The sequence below is a fragment of the Bactrocera dorsalis genome, chromosome 3 (assembly GCF_023373825.1).
Source record: "Bactrocera dorsalis isolate Fly_Bdor chromosome 3, ASM2337382v1, whole genome shotgun sequence".
In the NCBI taxonomy this organism is placed as follows: domain Eukaryota; kingdom Metazoa; phylum Arthropoda; class Insecta; order Diptera; family Tephritidae; genus Bactrocera; species Bactrocera dorsalis.
In genome coordinates, this window is record NC_064305.1 from 5,618,817 (window position 1) to 5,637,933 (window position 19,117).

Sequence of the window (19,117 nt, forward strand, 5' to 3'; positions counted from 1 at the left end):
GATTCGGGCTTGATTATGTCTTAAAAAGCAGCGGGATGCTTCCTTCAAAAAAAAAATTACATTTTTAAATACATAATATATGTATGTATATATGTATTATAACCATTTTACTTTCTATACAATTACTTATATAAATAGTTAGAGAATAATTGAGGCTTTAAACTGCGACCTATGGTCTATTGTGTCCTCTCATATGTTATCTAGGGCCTTGAGCCTGCTTCCACAAATTGCTGTGCAATCTAGAATCAGGTGTTCTGGATTTTCCTGTTCCATGTCGCAAAACCGGCAGTTTGCACAAGAGACTATGCCCATGTTAGATAAGTACTTCTGAGCCTACAGTGTCCTGTATAGAGAGCGACAAGGGAGGCTGATGATATTACCAAACCTTGGAAGGTTCCAGCAGTAGCTTGGAATGGCGCATTCCTGCTGCCAGTGCCGTTCTTTCCCAACTCTCTCCTCCATGAGGAACAACTCCTTTATGGTGTGAAACCCCACCGCAATGTATTGTTTTGGTTCCATCATCCTGGACACTGCCAGAAAGCGGGTTAGATACAATTACTTGGTTCAGTGTTATTTTGCAAAACGTAGCTTAAAAACTTTGCTATTGGTTGGAAGAACTTCGAATCTATTTTGAGTTCACAACATGACTTATCGAACAAATCCAGAAGATTGTTTTACGTAGCCTATCTGTTCACTAGTCGAACTGTCTGGTAATCTAATTTTTCTCTTTTGTTTGAACAATACATATGTAGAATTTGATCAAATTTGACTCGGATTGACGAAAAAGCAATGTGTACATACATATGTATAATTTTCAGCTTAAGTTTCATTGAAATTCTCTGCAGATAATCTAAATGACATTCCATGTATTTTTTCGAGATTTATTGGATAAGTTTGTTGGTTTGTTATATAGTATATAGGAAATAAGTTTGAACAAATTCAGTGCTTTTTTTTTTTATAAGGATCAGAAGGAAGGGTGATTGGAGTCGAAATTAGGAAAAAATATAATTACATATAATAAATAAAAAAAAAATCAATGCGCCCAACGTGGGGCTCGAACCCACGACCCTGAGATTAAGAGTCTCATGCTCTACCGACTGAGCTAGCCGGGCTGTTGCGAAACTGGTGCAAAACAGCATACCTCAGGTCATGCAAAAGTTTGAAAGGAAGTTCTCTATAGAGAATAGAGAATTTCAAAAAGTTTGAAAGGAAATTCTCTATTCTCTATAGAGAACTTCCTTTCAAACTTTTTGCATGAATTTAATAATATTCTCTCTAAATAATGGGTTTCCATTTACATGTGCTCTCTTTGTAGCAAAATTAAAGAACGATTAATATACATTGTCCAGTATTTCAGTTTATAGTATGTATTGTATATACGTTATATAGATTATCAAAACTTATGTACTTGCTTTGTTAAAAAAATACTTCAAAAATTTTCGCAAAAATATTTGCGCCCCCGGGTGGGCTCGAACCACCAACCTTTCGGTTAACAGCCGAACGCGCTAGCCAATTGCGCCACGGAGGCAGTTATCAATTTAATGTCCAAGTTACTTCTTCAATACTAGTTATAAGAATCTTAGTAAACGGTTAGTGGCAGTTTAAGTTTTGAGGACTGATGCAAATGCTACAAATAATTCTTATAAAAATTCGAAATTCTCAAATATAAACCAGCAAATTAACTTGACTGCCTTAAAGCTTTGATTCGCAAAATATTTTGTACTGAAAAGCTAGAAGGTGTTTTTAGAAAAGTGAAAAATAATATGAGAGGCGTCATAATGAATTGGCAAAACTATGATACTCTTTAGACGTTATGGGTAAAATTCATGTCTGATAAGTCTGTGGGAGGTTTAAAAATGATGAGGTAAAACTATGACAGCCCTAAAATATTATGAGTACAATACAATAATATAACAAAGATTTCTCGAAATGACACTTAATAACATCTAACCTTGGCAACTTTTATTCATTAATTTATATAATCTTCATTCTTCATCTTCGAAGTTCATACTTTTAAGAGGCTAAAAAATATGAGAAAGCCGAATTGTAATAGTGACAGATCTTTGGTCTTTCCTCGTCCATGCCTCTGCACTATATACCAGGACGGGAATAATTGCATAAAGCCACACTGATAAGGTCCAATCAGTATGTTGACGGTGGGCTTTAATCTTTCATACAGTACGCTCGATAAAATCTTATATGCGATAATGAGGCTCATCCCACGGTTGTTGGCGCAGATTGTGGGGTCTCCCTGTTTTAGGATTGGATAGAGCACATTTAAACTACAATCGTCGTGGAAGCTTTCGTCCCACCATATTTTACAAATCTATTTCACGAATATCTTACCCAAACATCCTGAATCTTTAGTTGTCTGTTCACAGAACATAGATTTTTCACGCAGACCAACAAGAAAAAATTTAAAACTCAGCTCTGATTAGGGGAATAGACAACATCGAGACAACTGATAATGCGTTTAACGAAGCTAATGCTACTTAGAACGATTGTGGTGATGTGTTTTTCCTATAGTAGAATGATCCGAGCTTTAAGTTTTTGGCCCAAAATAATCAAAGTGTCAAAATATGGCGAAAAAAATTAAATTTGGCCCATGAGGGGATCGAACCCGCGACCTTCGCGTTATTAGCACGACGCTCTAACCAACTGAGCTAATGGGCCACATATTTAGCAATGGACAAAGTGCCATGTTAAGAGCAAATAAACTCTCTACTAGCTCTCTACTAACTAAATGTGGACGTTAGATAATACATCAGAGATAAAAGTAGAACAAAAGTTAATGAAGGTCTGATTGACTGCTCAACAGAGTAATAATCTTACGATGTTTAAGAGATAAGCATATTATAACTTTTCTTTTCAATGACTTTTGGACGTTGGCAAACGAAAGCAATCGCATAAAATAGCAGCTCAACTTAAGTGTAGAACAAATAACAGCAACAAAAACATACTACCTACTCATACCAACAACAACAACAAGTTATAAAATACCAAAGAGACAACGCAGAGCACTCATAAAAATAAACGATACCGCTATAAATTCTCAAAACATTGCTATTGGACAATGGCGACCGCAGCGCTCTTTTGGGCACAAGAGAATTCTATATATTGGATACACACGTGTGTGTAGAGAAAGAAATATGCTAAAGCAGCGCTAATTAAAAAGCAAAATAAAATCACGAACAAACTGAGTCACAAAATGACATATGTGTGTATATTTAAATGATCGTATGTATGTATGTGCAAGTAACAACAATAGCAACAGTAAAAAGTGTGCACACAAGGTGAGTAAGAACACCAATAAAGCGAGCGCCTGACATAGAGCAAGAAATAAAGAGCCCACACACACACTGACCAACAATAAGAAATTTAAGCAACAACAAACCTTTCCACAATGCCTTTTTGTGGGCAACCGCCGCCGCTGGCAAAGCGAACGAGTGCGCGCCAAATCGCATGTCAGACAAACAAGAGCACACCACTCACAGCCATGTGCTGCTACTGCCGGCTGCTCGCCTGGTATTTTCGCTTAAACATTTCTTGCTCTTTTTTGTCAACCAGCGCCGACATGAAAGCGTAGCAGCCACCAAAGTAGCAGGAAACGGGAGTTTAAGGGATACATTTTCGCTTTCGGCGCGTCAATAGAGCACATTTGCATGCAGCTCTGCTGGAAATAGTACCATAAAAGAGTAGTTGCGCTGATTATGTGTGACCGTTTCGAAAATTAGTACGAAATATTTGGTGTAAAAGCACTCTTCCGGTCAACCCAGACCGCATGTTACATTTTTCATAAAGAGTCCTACGATTTCGCTGACTACTATTGTGCGCCGGCGAACCGAACCCTCTTTGAAAAAGTAGTTACTCGCGTTTTCAAACTCGCTTTTGTAGCAGCCTTTCATGAAGTGTAGAAAGTTGGCTTGAAGCTTCCCTTAAACAGCTGGCTCACTTACATACAACAACACCACAATTGCTGTGGAAAAATATTAAGTTTGCTGAAAGCACTCTTCTTTCATGTGCTTTAAATAGCAAATGCGCTTTTTTTATTGCTTTCGTACTTTTGTGGAAGAGCAGCAAACCCGAAGAAAGTGCTTTATTATTATTGTCGGGGTCAAGCGGGCAAAAAAGAGATTCTGTACTAGAAATAGCTGCTCTTAGGCATTTATAGATATTTAAGTAATACAATTGTTTGAATTTGTTATTGTTTGTAAAATGTGTGTACTTATTCAGAAAAATCAGCCAAATTTTTCCCTAAATTTAAAATTTTTGCAAATTTTCTCCTTTGTCTAGGAAAAATGCTTAATTTTTCAATGAAATTACGTAAAATTGTATTTTAACTATTTTCTATCTAAAATCCAGTGTGGAATTCAAAATTCTTCGCATATTTTTAATTACTTTTTTCTGTTTTGAAAAATAATATTTTAAAAATATTTTCGTTTTCAAAAAAAATATATATTTATATATGCATACGAGTATATAAAAATAAAAATTTAATTTTGGATTGAAAAATAATTTTTTATAAAAAATAGTCAAATAATTTTTTTAAATACTATTTTTCAAAACTGAAAAAGGTACTTAAAAATATGTAAGAATTTTGAAATTTTTCCAAAATTAAAAAAAAAATTATAAAAAAATCTATATGTATATTTTTTTAATTATTTTTTAAATTTTATTTTTTAAAAAAGGATAAAAAATTACTTCTACAGTTTCACAAAATTTTGTGGTTTTCTAATTTATTTGCAATTTTTGCTTTTAATAATATTTTAATGAAAAAATTAATAAAAAGAATAATTAAGTCATTGTTGCAAGAGCAATCTTAATAATTGTTTTTTTTTTACTGCTAATCATTATTTTATCTTAAAAAATTATTTCAAGATATCTTTGCCTAGGTTTGAAAATTTTAATATTTCATCAATAATTTCTAATTGACCAAGGACCGCCACGGCCGCAGGTAGCGTAGAAATTGCTGGGGTAAGCAACAAATCCTTGATGACTGTAATTATTTAAATTTCTAATTATTTTTAAGTTAATTTTTTTAATTAAGTAAATTAAATTTTAAATTAATTGGTTTCATTTAATTAATTTTTAAATTTAACTTTAATTATAAATTTATTTGTAATTAATTTTAATTTAAAAACATTTTCTAATTTATTTTAATTTATGTATATTTATATTTTACTTTTAATTTTTTCATAAAATTAATTAAAAAAAAAAAAAATTAAATCAATTTATATTTTCCATTTTTACTATTCCTATTATACATAACACAAATACCAAATATTAATTACTTTTAGTTCCAAAATTACTAATTTTATTAATTCATGTTCGTTTGGTAAAGATTTAGGCAAACAATATAAAAAATATAAACATATTTATTATATAATACGTATAAAAACATACGAATAATTTTATGTGTAACATACTTATTATTGACATACAAATATTTTTGATTCCAAGTTTAAGTTTTCATTTTTGATTTTTTTTACCAAATTAATTGCTTAAAATTAAAAAAAAATATTTTCAAATCATTATTACTTATTAAATATTATTATATTTATATATTTATTATATAATGCATATAAAAACTTGCTAATAATTTTAATATATTATTGACATAAAAGTATTTTCGATTCCAATGCTAAAATTTAGTGATTTCGTCGTTTAATATGTACTTAAGCATATCATTGCCGAGTTTTCTTTCTTCAATTCCGCTTTTAAGAGAAAATCATTTCTAAGCACATTTTTCTATGCTTTTTCACAGAAAAATTGTTTTAGGTAGATAACATCTACTCATTGCCTACGCTTAAGAGCATTCGCCATGTTTCTTTGCGTCAAAATATTTACTCTGTCTGTGTTTTGCATACTTTTATTCCCTTAAGTGGCTGCCAGCACAAAGTACCGACTTAATTCGTTTTTATTATTATTGCCGGTGAAATCTCAATCGGATCTCTTTGATTTGCATGCAACTCTGCGTTTAATGCTTCATTTGCGGGTTGATTTGTTGATGGCTGAACCTCTTCGTTTCAAATGTACTATCTCTTAATTAATAACGCTCCTATTTTGTGCGCATTCACACAATTGAATGAAGCCTTTATTGACTTCTCAATTTCACTTAAACTCTTATTTTCAATTTCTATAAACTTTTGTAATATTTTTACGATAACTTCTATATTTCAAAAATAGTTTATTTTATTGCTCTTAAAAATGTCTGATTTCTTATCAAAAATTTGCAAATCAGTTAGGGTTCTTTTGCTAAGAGCATTGCCATCATCCCATTAAAATACAATACCGTTTGTAATGCTGACAGTAAGAGTCCGTGACCGTTTTGATTGTTTGCGTGCTTCGCTTAACTTGCTGACAAACAAAATTTAAGCATTTTTACCAGGGCGACAGCAATTTTAATAAGAGCTTTATTGTGACTCTTAGATGCAAATTTTAATGTTAGACACTTATGCAGGTATAGACACGCTCACAAACATATTTTAGTATATTGTGTAACTTTATTCCTAGACGTCTTAGGGGTGTACTACATTTTTTATTTAATATTTAAACAATTTTCAAAATAAAATTTTCTGCCTAAAAATAATTTTTTTAATATATGTTTTAAGTGTTTTTATTTTACATTATATATATATTTTTTAATTTATTTAGTGTTTTATTTTATTTAATTAATATTTTTATAATGTTTAATATTTTTTTATATGTGCTTATATTATCCAGAATTCATTTCTGGATCTGGGGTTGCACTAAATTTTTGTTCTTAAATTTTTTTATTTTTTTTTTTAACATTTTTCAAAATTCTTTTTACATTAAAATTATTTTTTAATCAATTGTCTTTAGTGCTTTTTTTAAATATTTTATTTATTTATTTGTATTTATTATTTTGTTCTTTTTTTAATATTTTTATAATTTTTAATATTTTTTATATGTGCATATATTATATTGTACAGCTTCATTCCTAAAGCTAGGGATGTACTAAATTTTTCATCATAATATTTTTTATTTATTATTCAAATTTTTTAAAATATTATTTTCCACGTCATTTCTGACTCTAGTATAAAAATACATCGTATTTTTTCTAGTGGAGATTTTTTTTATAAAATTTTCCATATCGGATTTTCGTTTTCTTAACGAAGAATAGCCATTATCTTCAGTAAAATGAGTTTTTTATTGTGATATTGATTTTTATCCAGAAATTATTTGAATTTCAAAAAATTTAATTAATTAACAAAATTAAGTAATTAATTTAAATTTTAAATTAATTAGTTTTATTTACATAGTTTATTTTTTTTCATTTAACGCAATAAAATCATTTTAATTAAAATTTATTAAATTAATTATTATTCTTTATTTATTTTTTTTTTTTAAATTTAATTAAGTAAAATTAATATTAAATTAAAATAAAAAGTTTATTAAATGTAAAAATATAGTTAATTAAATTGAAATTAAATAAAAAAAAATAAATAAAATGAAATTTAAATTCAAAAATTAATTAAATTAAAATTAAATAAAAATATAGCCAAAGTTTCTAAATTTTTTTTCAAATAAGTTCTCTCAAGCATTAAAATTAAAAACATCATAACTTGTAGCAACTAAACATGTACACACCCTAATACATAGTCTTCACTACAGAACCACTGTGCAAAAAGGTTCATAGAAAAGCAAAAAACCGTTCAATTATAATTTTTCATTTAAAAAAGTTTGTGTGTGCTCACCGAATAAGTTGTTAACATTAATGTTTGCCGATTTCACCAATTAATTATACGATTCTATATACAAATTAGGCAATTAGTGATTTTTTAGCGTGTGTAACGCTCATCGTAATCAACAAGGTTAAATAACCTCTATATGTCAAACTTTTTTAAAGATAGGCGAGAGCAACCGTGTTTTCCAACGTCGCCATAGCTTTTAGCGCTCACTTCGTATGTGTGTGTGTTTTTGTTATTGTTGGTATCTTAGCAAATTCACATTCAAAGCTTTTCAGCAGTCAATATGATTTGTTGTGGGTGTCTGTCTGTCTGACATTTTGACTGGTTCTCGTTTGAACTTTGACAAGGCCACATTCAAGCAGGCAATATCGGCAGGGGGAGCAATGTACAAGCCTCTTAATGGGTTTCTGCCAAAGAAATGCCTTACATAGACAACCTACATCGATGCGTTGCAAAGTTTATACATCAATACAGGGTGGTTGAAAATTATATTGCTCCAAAATAAATGTAATACAAATTTTAAATACAAATATATGAAATTTTGGACAAAGTAGAAAAAACCTTAATAGCAAGGTCTCATTTCTTCCCTACTTTTTTCTGAAAGAAATAAAAAATCATCTCAAATTTAATGGTGAATGTTCATTGTAGTTATAGTAACACACACTTTCACCACCCTGTATATAACTGCTAGGAACTATACACCCGCTAGCCAACAACTTCGTGTTTACTTCATCTTTACTCACACCGCGCTCAACTCTTTTTCGCGCATCAGACTCGTTTGCTATGTGGCGTGTCGCAGAGTACTTAACCTGCTGTTTTTCAATTTTTTAATTTTGGCGTAAAAAAATCTGACTGAAGTGTGAAAAGGCAGTAGCGTTGGGTAAGAGATGTTAAGAAATTAAAAAAAAAATGCATCATTTAACACTTCTGGCGCTCGCAGCGCTCACATGCCAGGTTGGTCTTAGAACGACGGACGTTGGAAATTTTGGCGTTCGCAATTTGTTTTAAGTATGTGTTGGTAATGGCGTTGTTAACAAGCAAAACATTTAAAGTAAACGACATAGTCTCCAGCTGTGCGTTAAAATTAGGAAAATAAAATAAAATTTGAGGAATGAATGTGAATGTGTATGAGTATTTAATTTGATTTTCTTTTATATATTTTTTATTTTATATTTTTAAAATATTTTATTATTATTTTTTATATTAAATTGTATATTTTTTTTAATTAATTATTTTTTTTTTTAATTTTTATAGATATTCTGTTTGTTTTAATTTTTAATACATATGTATATTTTTTTATTTATTTTATTATTTTTTATATTATGTGTATGTATAATTTTTAGAACTTTTTTATGTGTGCATATATTTTCATTTATTTTTTTTTTTAATTATATTTATTAAATTTTTAAATTTATTTATTTTATTATTTATTATATATAATTTTGGAACTTTTTTATGAATGTTATTTTTATGAATGTATTTTATTTATTTATTTATTTTTTTTTTTAATTTCATCTCATTTAAATTTTTTTTATTTATTTTTCATATATAATTTTTTTATTTTTTTCGTATGTTTTTTCGTATGTTTTTTTTATTTATTTTTTATATATAATTTTTTTATTTTTTTCGTATGTTTTTTTTTATATATTTTTTATTACATATTTTTTATTATTTTACTAATATTTTTTATATTATATGTATGTTTAATTTTTAAATATTTTTTAAATTTATTTTATTATTTTTTTAACATCAAGTTTTTTTTTAATTTTTAAAGTTTATTTTTATTTGTTTTTAATTTTTTTTATGGTTTTTATACACATATTTTTTATTTCATGTTTTTTTTATATTTTATGTACCTATAATTTTTTATTTTATCCATTAAAATTATTATTTATTTATATAAATATTTTTTTTAGTTTTTTTCTAATTTCATAAATTTTATTAAATTAATATTAATTTATATATGTACATATAAATTTTAGAATTTATAATTTTTTAATGTGTGTATTTTTATACATACATATTTTTATATTACTTTCATTTATTATTATTTTTGTAACTTTATTCCCTTTTTAAATTTTATTTTTATTTATTTATTTTTTTTTATTAATTTTTATTTATTTTATTAATTTTTTATTTTTTATTTTTTAATTTTTAATTTTTAATTTTTAATTTTTAATTTTTTTTGTTTTTTAATTTTTTTTATTTGTTTTTTTTATATTTGCACAATGTTTATCACGAATAACAGCCCAAATTAAAATGCCACCAATAAAAGTTGATTATTTATATCTCTACTATACAAATAACAGCGTATATACCAGCCATGAATTGCTAATCATATTTCATGCCACGCGCGTAGAGTCTCTCATAGCTAGCATGAGTTGCGAAGTTGAATCTTGCTCTGCCGCACGCATTTTAATAAGCGTAAATATTGCCAATGCACAGCAAAAATATAAAAGTGCTTTTGCCTTTTCGGTGACAACTCATCAGGCGAAAGTCAACGCTAAAATAATCATTGCTTGCCATGCTTCCAAAAAAAAAATAAATAAATAAATAAAAGAAAATCATAATAATAACAATAATATTTAAAGAAAAAAAGTAGCAATTATTGCTGGCCTCCTTTATCTATCCTCGCCACGCTTTGCGTTTGACAAATCTGTTCGAACTTCGCAGGCTCGACCGTCGGTTGCTTGCCTGGTTCGTTGTCGTCTGCAATCGGTGTGATTCCTTGCTGCGTCCAAGTACCATTGTCTGCTGCTTACTTGTTTGGCGGTTTGCTTGGCTTTTGGTTCGCTTCAAATCCGCTGGCACCGGTCGTTGTGCTCGTTGGCGTTGCTAGTCTGCTTTCAGGCGCGTAACAGTTGCTTTTCGGCTTTCGTGCGGTGCGGACGACTGTTTGAGAATGACGCCAAAAATCAAACACTTTTCAAAAATCATGTAACGGTCGCTGTCAATGCATACTTTCGAAGAATTTTGTGTGAAAATTTGCTGTTGTAACTGTAGTGGAGTTTTTTAATATAAAAATGTAATATTTGCGCGTGTTAAATTCGTATTAAATTACACTGACGACACATATAATTAAAATAAAGTGTTATTTCCGCGCAGGTTCTGTTTTTTTTAACAAAATGCATATTTTGTGCTTGAAAAAAGAATTTAAAAGTATTTTCTACATTTTTTAGTATTATACGCCGATCGCGTGTTTTAAAATTGTTTGCCTCCGCTTTGTTTTAAATTTAGCACCTCAGCTGCGCTCCGTGCCATATTTATCCCCGCCTTCCACGCTGCAACATTGGCTTACGTGTCGTATACATTACATTTTATTACTCGGATTTTTGTGGTGCGGCGAGATTTTGTTTATGAATTCTTCTGGAGCGCATAGCAATTTTGCATTGTGTGCGAATTTGTACAAATCGTTGCTTTTTTTCCAACTCCACACAAATATTAAATATGCCGTTATGAGAATGTTATTGTTGTAGCTGCTGCTTTCTGTGGCAATTGTTGTTGTCTACACAGGCTACCGAATTCAGTATTTTACCAGCTCTACTATGCCCGTTGGCTTCAGGTGATTTGCTGCATGATTTATGTGTGTTTTGGAGTTGTGTAAGGCTGTAAGAGAATTATAGCATACATTTAAGCGCCGCTGCTTTAAACTGTTTTAAAAATTATAAAGCGCAGAAGTACTAAAAAATTTATTACCGAAAGTACAGGGATATATGCTTTTGAGTTGTTTTTTTCGAAGCAACAGTACCGGTAAATATTGTAGAGATCATATAATCAAACATTTCTTAGAAATATGTATTATCCGATTTATCCGCCGTAACACTTTAATCATTAGAATTATTGTATTTGCTCAGCTTTATGAGAAATGTTTGAGTATGCATATTTTTAGTACTTCTAATGAACCTTATAGACTTGTAAGGACGGCCCTAGCTGTTTATTCTAACCTTTACTTTATCAAATAATATTTTTTTTACAAAAGTTTAATTAATTTTTTCTTTTTCTTTCAAAAAATTGTGAACTTTATACATGGTCGATAGTTTTAAAGTACTTTTAAAGCTAATATGTGTTTATCCGTGTTATCCGCGTTTACTCAATGTCATTTATATCGCATTTTTAGCAGTCAAAGCAGTCAAAAGTCTTATCCGAACTGTTGGAACTAATTTTTTTTTGCTTAAATGCATTATCTAAGCAATTAAGATTATGTTATTTATTTTCTTCCAAATAATTGTATCCTACTCGATTACCCAATGTATTTTTCTAACGCATTTTTATGATTCAAAGTATGCAAAAGCTTTATCCGAACTGTTTGATTTAAACTTTTTTCTTTAAAAGAGCTGTGAGCCACATACATAAGTGGTTTATAATTTTAAAACACTAGTTTCAAAGCTGTTATATATTTATCCATGCTTATCAAATGTTATTTATACATATCTCGTTTTTAACATTAAAAGTACTCAGCAGTACTCGAAATTTTGCAATTCAATAATGTTTTTTTTAAAGCTTTATCCCAGCTTGATTCTGAGATCTATTTATCCGTGCTTATCCACTGTTGTCTATATCGCAATTTTAGCATTCAAAGTGCACAGATGTCTTATACGAACTGTTGCAATTCACAAAGCATTATAGTTTAGATCATTATCCCAGCTTAACTTGTGTGTTGTTTAATTATTTTTATATAAAAAGCTAGTTTTTAGGCAATGCATGTTATTCGAGTTATTAAACGCAGCCAGCTTTAAATGGTATTTGTAAGCTTACTTGTAAAATATAATAAGAAAATTTGTTATCCGGACTATCTGGAATTATTTTTTAAAACGCTTCTCTTTAGAATCAAATGTGAAATTTGTTATCCGTGTGACGTGTCTAACATGAAATTTTTTATAAATTTTTTTTTATCCAATGAATGCGGATAACTGTTTTAGACAGCTTTACATGTTTTTTCTAAGTTTACTTGTAAAATATAATAAGCAAACTTGTTATCCGGATTATCCAGTATTGTTTTTATACGCTTACCTTCAAACTCATATTTGAAATTTGTTATCCGTGTTATCCAGTATTGACTAAAGTGAAAAATTTTACAAAATCTCCGATCTTTTTTATCCAATCAATTCGGATAAACAAACTGCATTTACGTTTTTGAAATTATTTACCAAATCTTAAAATTATTTTATCCATTGAACGCGGATAAACAGATAGTGCCTAGTATTTGAAAAGTCTAGCTTTTGTTATAATTCAATATTTTTTCTATGAAACTTTTGTCATATAGACATTATTTTCAAACAGTAACCTATTCATTTGTCCTAAAGTAAAAAGTTCTACAATTCATTTCTTAACGCCAACATTTCACTTTTTCAAGAGAGCACGTTCCTTCCATTAAATTATGCGAACATTGCTTGCCTCTTCCAGTAGTTAGGCCCACTGCTTTCGTATATTTGAATGAACTACAACAGTTTGTACTGCGTTCTTAATTCCATACATGCTTAGATGACGCTTTCAAAATACTTTGCATACTTGGCGGCTGCCGCCCTAGCCTTTTACAGCTTTGGCGTTTTCGTGTGGAATTCATTTGTACAACTTCAAAGTGGTGCCGTAGGGGGTGATGCATTAATTAACTGCACTGCGGTAAATGATAAATTTTAAAATAGCACTTCAGTGGCGAATAATAGCAGTTCATTTACCGCTGCTGGCTAACATGCTCACACAAGCATGTGCGCCTGAATGTATGTTAAAAAATTCTTAAATTTGCGGTAGCATAGTGAAACACGCACTTTAATGCAAATTGAATACGTGGTGGTAGTATACAATATGAGTAGAATGAAAAAGTTTGCATATTTATGAAAAATGTTAATTGTGGTCCAACAAGTTGACCAGAAAAGTCTGCAAGCATGAGCGTTACTTTCTCCTGTGCGAATATTTTGCAAATACTTTGCAGCTAAAAATTACACATTACGCGCTTGTATTAAATCACCATTAGGCCGCAACATAACCTCACCTTCGAGTAGCTGCTTTGTGCGTGTTGACCTTTCACATAGCATAATTTATCTACGCGTCGATTTAACACTTCGCTAAACGTGTTAATTGCCGAGCATTCGCCGTTTTTCGTTGTTGTAAAATTCCTTTAAAGCAGCGCCCCTTCAACCTAAGCTGCCTCATACCACTATCTCTGCTGAATACTATACTCCAGCGCCTAAAAGTATGCACTATGACTAACTGTAGAGGTTCAAGTTGAGCTTTATGCTTTTGACTCGCTTTGCTCTATTCACTTCGTTGCTTTTGCGCATACAGCGACGACGACGACGACAAATTAATTAAAATTCATTTCAATTTCCTTTCAACGACTTTTTACTATGCTTACTACGTGAGTCCTTTTTGTGTGCTGCGCTAGTTGGGGGCAAAAGTTTCACGTACGCTGGCGCACTCACTCAACGGTGCGGCACTAACGGTACCATATATGTATGTATACATGCCCTCACATATGCAAATAGGAACGTGTTCAAATATATGTGACACATGTTTAGTTCCGCTACATGCCCCAGCTGAAATTCTCTTTCATGACCTCACAATTGTCAGCTGTTTGAATTCTCATAATTTCGAACACTCAGCGTGAATTTTATGTGCACTTCAAATGCAGAAACTTTTTAAACATTTTACGAAGTACTTCAATACTCGCATAACTGTTATAGAAATACATGTATATATAAACGTATATAAATATTTATATTATATGCCTTGATGTTCTAATTTTGATTTGCCTAGGTATGGCGCTGGTTAATAGAAAGCCAAAGAACTTGAGAAAAATCTTACTCTCACTCGTTATTTACACTTTTTGTTCAATGCAGTTCAAGGTTAGCCGACTACCGCGCCATAAAATAAAGTTAAATACTAAATTAATAATTCGTGCTGTCAGTGCATTGCTTGCGTAAAGGATATGAAATTTATTGATGGTACAAGATTTATGGCCACTATTTGTTGCTTCCCGTTGTCACTTAAATGTGAATACTATGTAAAAGTCGATATCATAAGGCGAAATATACTAAAAATTATTATTATTTTTTTTTTAATTAGTAAAACGTTTATGCGAAGAGTATTAGAAACATTTTTGGTTGATATTTCTATCTCAAAGGAGTAGACTTTAAAATTAGTGGAAAAAGCTTTTATCCTGCCAATCCGAATAACCCGGATAAATCAATAATGATAACTTCAGCAAAGTAAAAATTGAATATATAGTAATTAATACAGGTTTATAAAATGAAAGTTAGGGTAGCTATATTTTTGTAAGTAAAAAAAAATTAGTTAGTCTTAAAAAATTTGGCATATAAATTAGTAAAACGTTTATCCGAAGAATATTCGAAAAACTTTTCGTTAATATTTCTATATTAAAAGTGTGGATATTTTAAAATCAATGGAAGAAGTGTTTATCCCGATTATCCGAATAATCCGGATAGAATTTTTTCTGTAGTTTGTTATTGATAAGCGGAAAAAAGTAAAAATTTTAAAGTGCAAAGTGTGGATTCATAGTATGCATATAGTATACATATGTATACTCCTTACACGCTGTTACTAAGGCTACTCTCGTATGTATCTTAGAATAAGCTGTTCGACTTTTTTTGCTCGGATAACAACGGATAATAAATATTTGTCATTGAGTAATGGTGCTTCTCACATAGCAAAAAAAAATTTTTTAATGTATTCACGCGGATAATTTCGGATAGTACTAAAATTAAATTTTTTGCATGAATAACCTTGCAGCAGTTTTTAATAAATTTGTTTCAGCCTTTAATGTGACTAGATACATGAAATAAACAAATGGTATATTGTAATCATGCGAATAATTTCTCTCTCCAAACTTTGTTATTCCTTTGTGCGATAACAATGTTTTTTTGTTGCACGGATAATAATTTTTCCATCATTTATTCAAATTATTGATATTGTTTCGTATTTGAGTATGGACGAATCAAACATTTTATGCACGCGGATAATCCATCATTATCACCATCATTGTATAATAGCATTTTTTTCATTTGTTTCCACTGATGGATAACGCTGGATAATTCGTAGGTGCAATTTTGTATATTTCTTGCGGTGTCACGCACGTTTTAATGTTCGGATAATAAGTTTTTGAACATTCATTGAAATTAGCAATATTACTTATCAGATGGCATAGATAAATAATATATTATATTCACGTGAATATTTCCGGATAATAGAAAAGTGATTTTTTCATTTGCTTGCACTGTCGGATAATGCTGGATATTATATAATTGCATTTTTTAGATTTGTTTCTACTGTCAGATAACGCTAAGTGCAAGTTTATAATTTTTTCGCGCGTTTTAATGCACGTATAAGATAGGATAATAAGTTTTTGAACATTTATTGAAACTAGTAATATTACTTCTGAAATAGCATAGATAAATAATATATTATATTTACTTGGATAATTCCGGATATTATATACATTTTTTTTTCAGTTGCTTGCTCGCTAAAATAAGTTTTTGTTGCACGGCTATTTGTTTTTTTATATTTTCCTAATATTATTTCGTCTATATGATAGCCAAGTAATAAATTATATACACACGGATAATTTCGGATAATAGTTACGGATAGTTTTTTTATTTGCGTTTGCCTCTAAATGAGTTGGGAACGCGAAAATCTTGCTCAATACAATCGTATAAACGTGCTTACATATTTGTAGCAGAGTTATTGATTGGCCACTTGGAAGTACAATCGCTACCAACCTACATATGCATATGTATGTATGTATATACCCACATTTCCAATACCGATTGAACTTTTGTATAAACGTATTGCAAAAAGTTAAATCAACTGTTGTAGCGCAAGGAATAAAAGGTTATAAGTGCTACACAAAGCAATTTCATTTCAGTTCATTCGTATCACATGTAAATAAAAATAACTCGAAAGATGTAATGAGAGTGAGCGCGCCGTGGGGTCAAAAGGCAGCAAATTATATAAAGACGGCTTCGTATTTCCTCTTATTTTCGCTTATTTTGCTCGGCAGCGAGCCAAAAAACAATTCTCCTTTTAAAGCAACTGACCTCAAGTCGACAAAGTGAACATTATGGAGAGGGGTAAAAGTGTGACGACGGCTCGTTGAGATTCTGCGAAAAGTGTGCGCAACTTGAGCTGACAAGTCACTGCACTCAATCGAACGTTGAAATTGTCGTTTGTCCAAATTTTGTCGATTAAGTGACAACAAGCCATAATAAAGCAGCCGTAGCAGCAGCAACAACAATAACACAAGAAAAGTCGTCACGCCCAAAAGTATGCTTCGCACTTACTGCACTTACTGCACTGTAGCAAAAGTTGCATATTTTTAGAACGCCTTGCCAGAGCTTCAAGCTAACACCCGCACAGCCTGCTGTCAATATATTTGGTATATATGATGGTATATATGTATGCAGCCTTAACTATATACATATGTATAAAACCTTAAATGGTAGTAGGAAATCGTAAATCGTGCAATGTTAGCCAAAAATATATATGTTAAACTGTTTTATGCTTTTTGGCAGCAGGATTTACGAGCCAACAACAACGCGACAAATGAAGTAAAGTGGAAAGTGCCGAGAACACACTGACAATGTGAAGAAAATTGCGCGCTGATTTTTATTGCCTAACTTGTGCCAGAAAATATATTAGTATAAAGATTAAAAAACAAAAAACATTATATTTGACTTAAAATGTGCCTTCACTTGCTTTGCTGATATTAACACAAAACCATAAAAGTATTAACGGATAAAAAATAAGTAAAAATTCGAGGAAGTTTAAGTCTAAATGGAAATTAGAGAAAAAACCACTAAAAGTGCCTTCATGAAGTAACAATGCTTAGTGAGAGTGAGTGAGATAGAAAGCGCAAAAATATTTCTCAAACAGAAGTACGAAATATCTCTTTAAAAAAAGTACGCAATACAATATAAAAAAAGAAGTCGGAATTCTTTCTTAAAAAGAAGTACGAAATTTTTCCTAAAAAAAGTCCAAGAATTATTAAAACAGACAGCCGTCTCAACCGCTAGTTTAAATTGGAATCGTCATTGCGGAAATCTCGCTAGGCCCTCATTTCGACATGTCGCGCGAGGTTAGCTTCAGTCGCCAATCCTTGGAGCTACGCAGTCAGGAATCCTCATTACTACCCGCCATCAGCGCTAATGCCGGCGGTGATGTGAGTGTCAGCAACACAGACACATTGGCCACGGCGGCCAGCACCACCTCGGCCGCCTCTGCTGCGGTGCCAGCCAATAATAATGCCGGTTTGGGCGTCTCACAGCGTCGCCGCCAGCGCAAAGGCATCACACAGCGACAGGATTCATGGTTTCGGCATTCAATGCCACCAGCTTTGACGCGCGATTTCGAGTCCATCGAGAATTTGGCGCAGAACACCACAAATGGTTTGGACGAACAGTTGGCCGCCTCGCTATCGGGCCGTTTCGGCGCATCCACGTCAGCGTCTTTGGCCGCTTCGGCGGCGCACAGTGGCGGTAGTGGCAGTTTGACAGTGTGCGGCTTTGGCATCGGCGGTCTCGGTGGTTTCGGTGGCAGCGGACAGAGTGGTAGTGGCGGTGGTGGTGGTGGTGGTGGTGTGGGCGGTAATCGTTTCAGCGGCGGCATCAATCTCAATAGTGCCAATAGTAATTTGGGTTTCATCGATTCGGATGAATCGAACTTGCATACACCGATTACACCGCTCGCCTCGCATTCGGCGTCCATTTATGGTGGTTTGCAACAGCAAGGCTCGGTGTCGGCCGCCTCTGTAGCGGGTACGCTGTCATCGTCGAATGCAATGGGTAATGGTGGTAGTGCTGGTGGCGGTGGTGTATGCCGTCGGCATAGATCGAAGCGACGTAAGGATTCGCGTGCGTCGGTGTTGTCAAAACAAAGCGGTAACAGTGTACGGAGTCGCGCCTCAGCGTTGGCCGCGCGTGCTGGTCTACACATGACGGCGTCTTTCTTGCGCAAGAAACGAAAGGAATATGAAGGTGAGTGGGTTGTGAAAGTGGTTTGGGTGCTAGTCAAAGGAAGAGGTATATTGACTATATTAATTTTCGAAATATACCAGCTCTATCTTGAACTATTTACCTCTTTTGTATTATATTATTATTGTTATTAAATAAAAATCAATTTTTGTACACTTCAAGCCAAAAATCAAATTACCATTTCCAATAAACGGTAAATATTTAGAAAATCCCCTTTAACCCACTTTAAGCGCATAAAAAATTGAACGGAAACTTTTCATTGGCGCCAGTTTGACTACAAAGTAGGAAGTAAAGACAAGTAAAGCAAAATAAGTACAAAACAAAATAATAAAAAATACAAAAAAGCCAAACAATGGCGTCAAAATCATAAAATCTAGCTGGCCAGACGAAAAGCTTGGCGGAAGCGCTGTTGAATGGGGCGGA

At 31.7% G+C, this 19,117-nt stretch overlaps 1 protein-coding gene and 3 non-coding genes across 10 annotated transcripts in view; 1 reads left to right on the forward strand and 3 right to left on the reverse strand.

Moving 5' to 3' along the window:
- LOC105228476 (probable phospholipid-transporting ATPase IA) overlaps positions 1-19,117 on the forward strand; it is a 118,816-nt gene that overhangs the window by 4,497 nt on the left and 95,202 nt on the right. For 3 of the 7 annotated variants that reach the window (XM_049453598.1, XM_049453596.1, XM_049453599.1), the window contains exon 1: positions 17,696-18,697. The exons of 2 other annotated variants lie outside the window; for them this stretch is intronic. In XM_049453598.1, the coding sequence (XP_049309555.1) occupies positions 17,788-18,697 (910 nt within the window). In that variant the 5' untranslated portion in view covers positions 17,696-17,787. Of the gene's footprint in view, positions 1-17,694; positions 18,698-19,117 lie in introns of those variants that run through there. 2 more of the 7 variants (XM_049453595.1, XM_049453597.1) reach the window with 1 other exon arrangement.
- Trnak-cuu (transfer RNA lysine (anticodon CUU)) lies at positions 1,040-1,112 on the reverse strand. The gene has a single exon. It is a non-coding gene; the product is annotated as a tRNA-Lys (tRNA).
- Positions 1,455-1,528, reverse strand: Trnan-guu (transfer RNA asparagine (anticodon GUU)). Its single transcript has one exon. It is a non-coding gene; the product is annotated as a tRNA-Asn (tRNA).
- On the reverse strand, positions 2,600-2,673 carry Trnai-aau (transfer RNA isoleucine (anticodon AAU)). The gene has a single exon. It is a non-coding gene; the product is annotated as a tRNA-Ile (tRNA).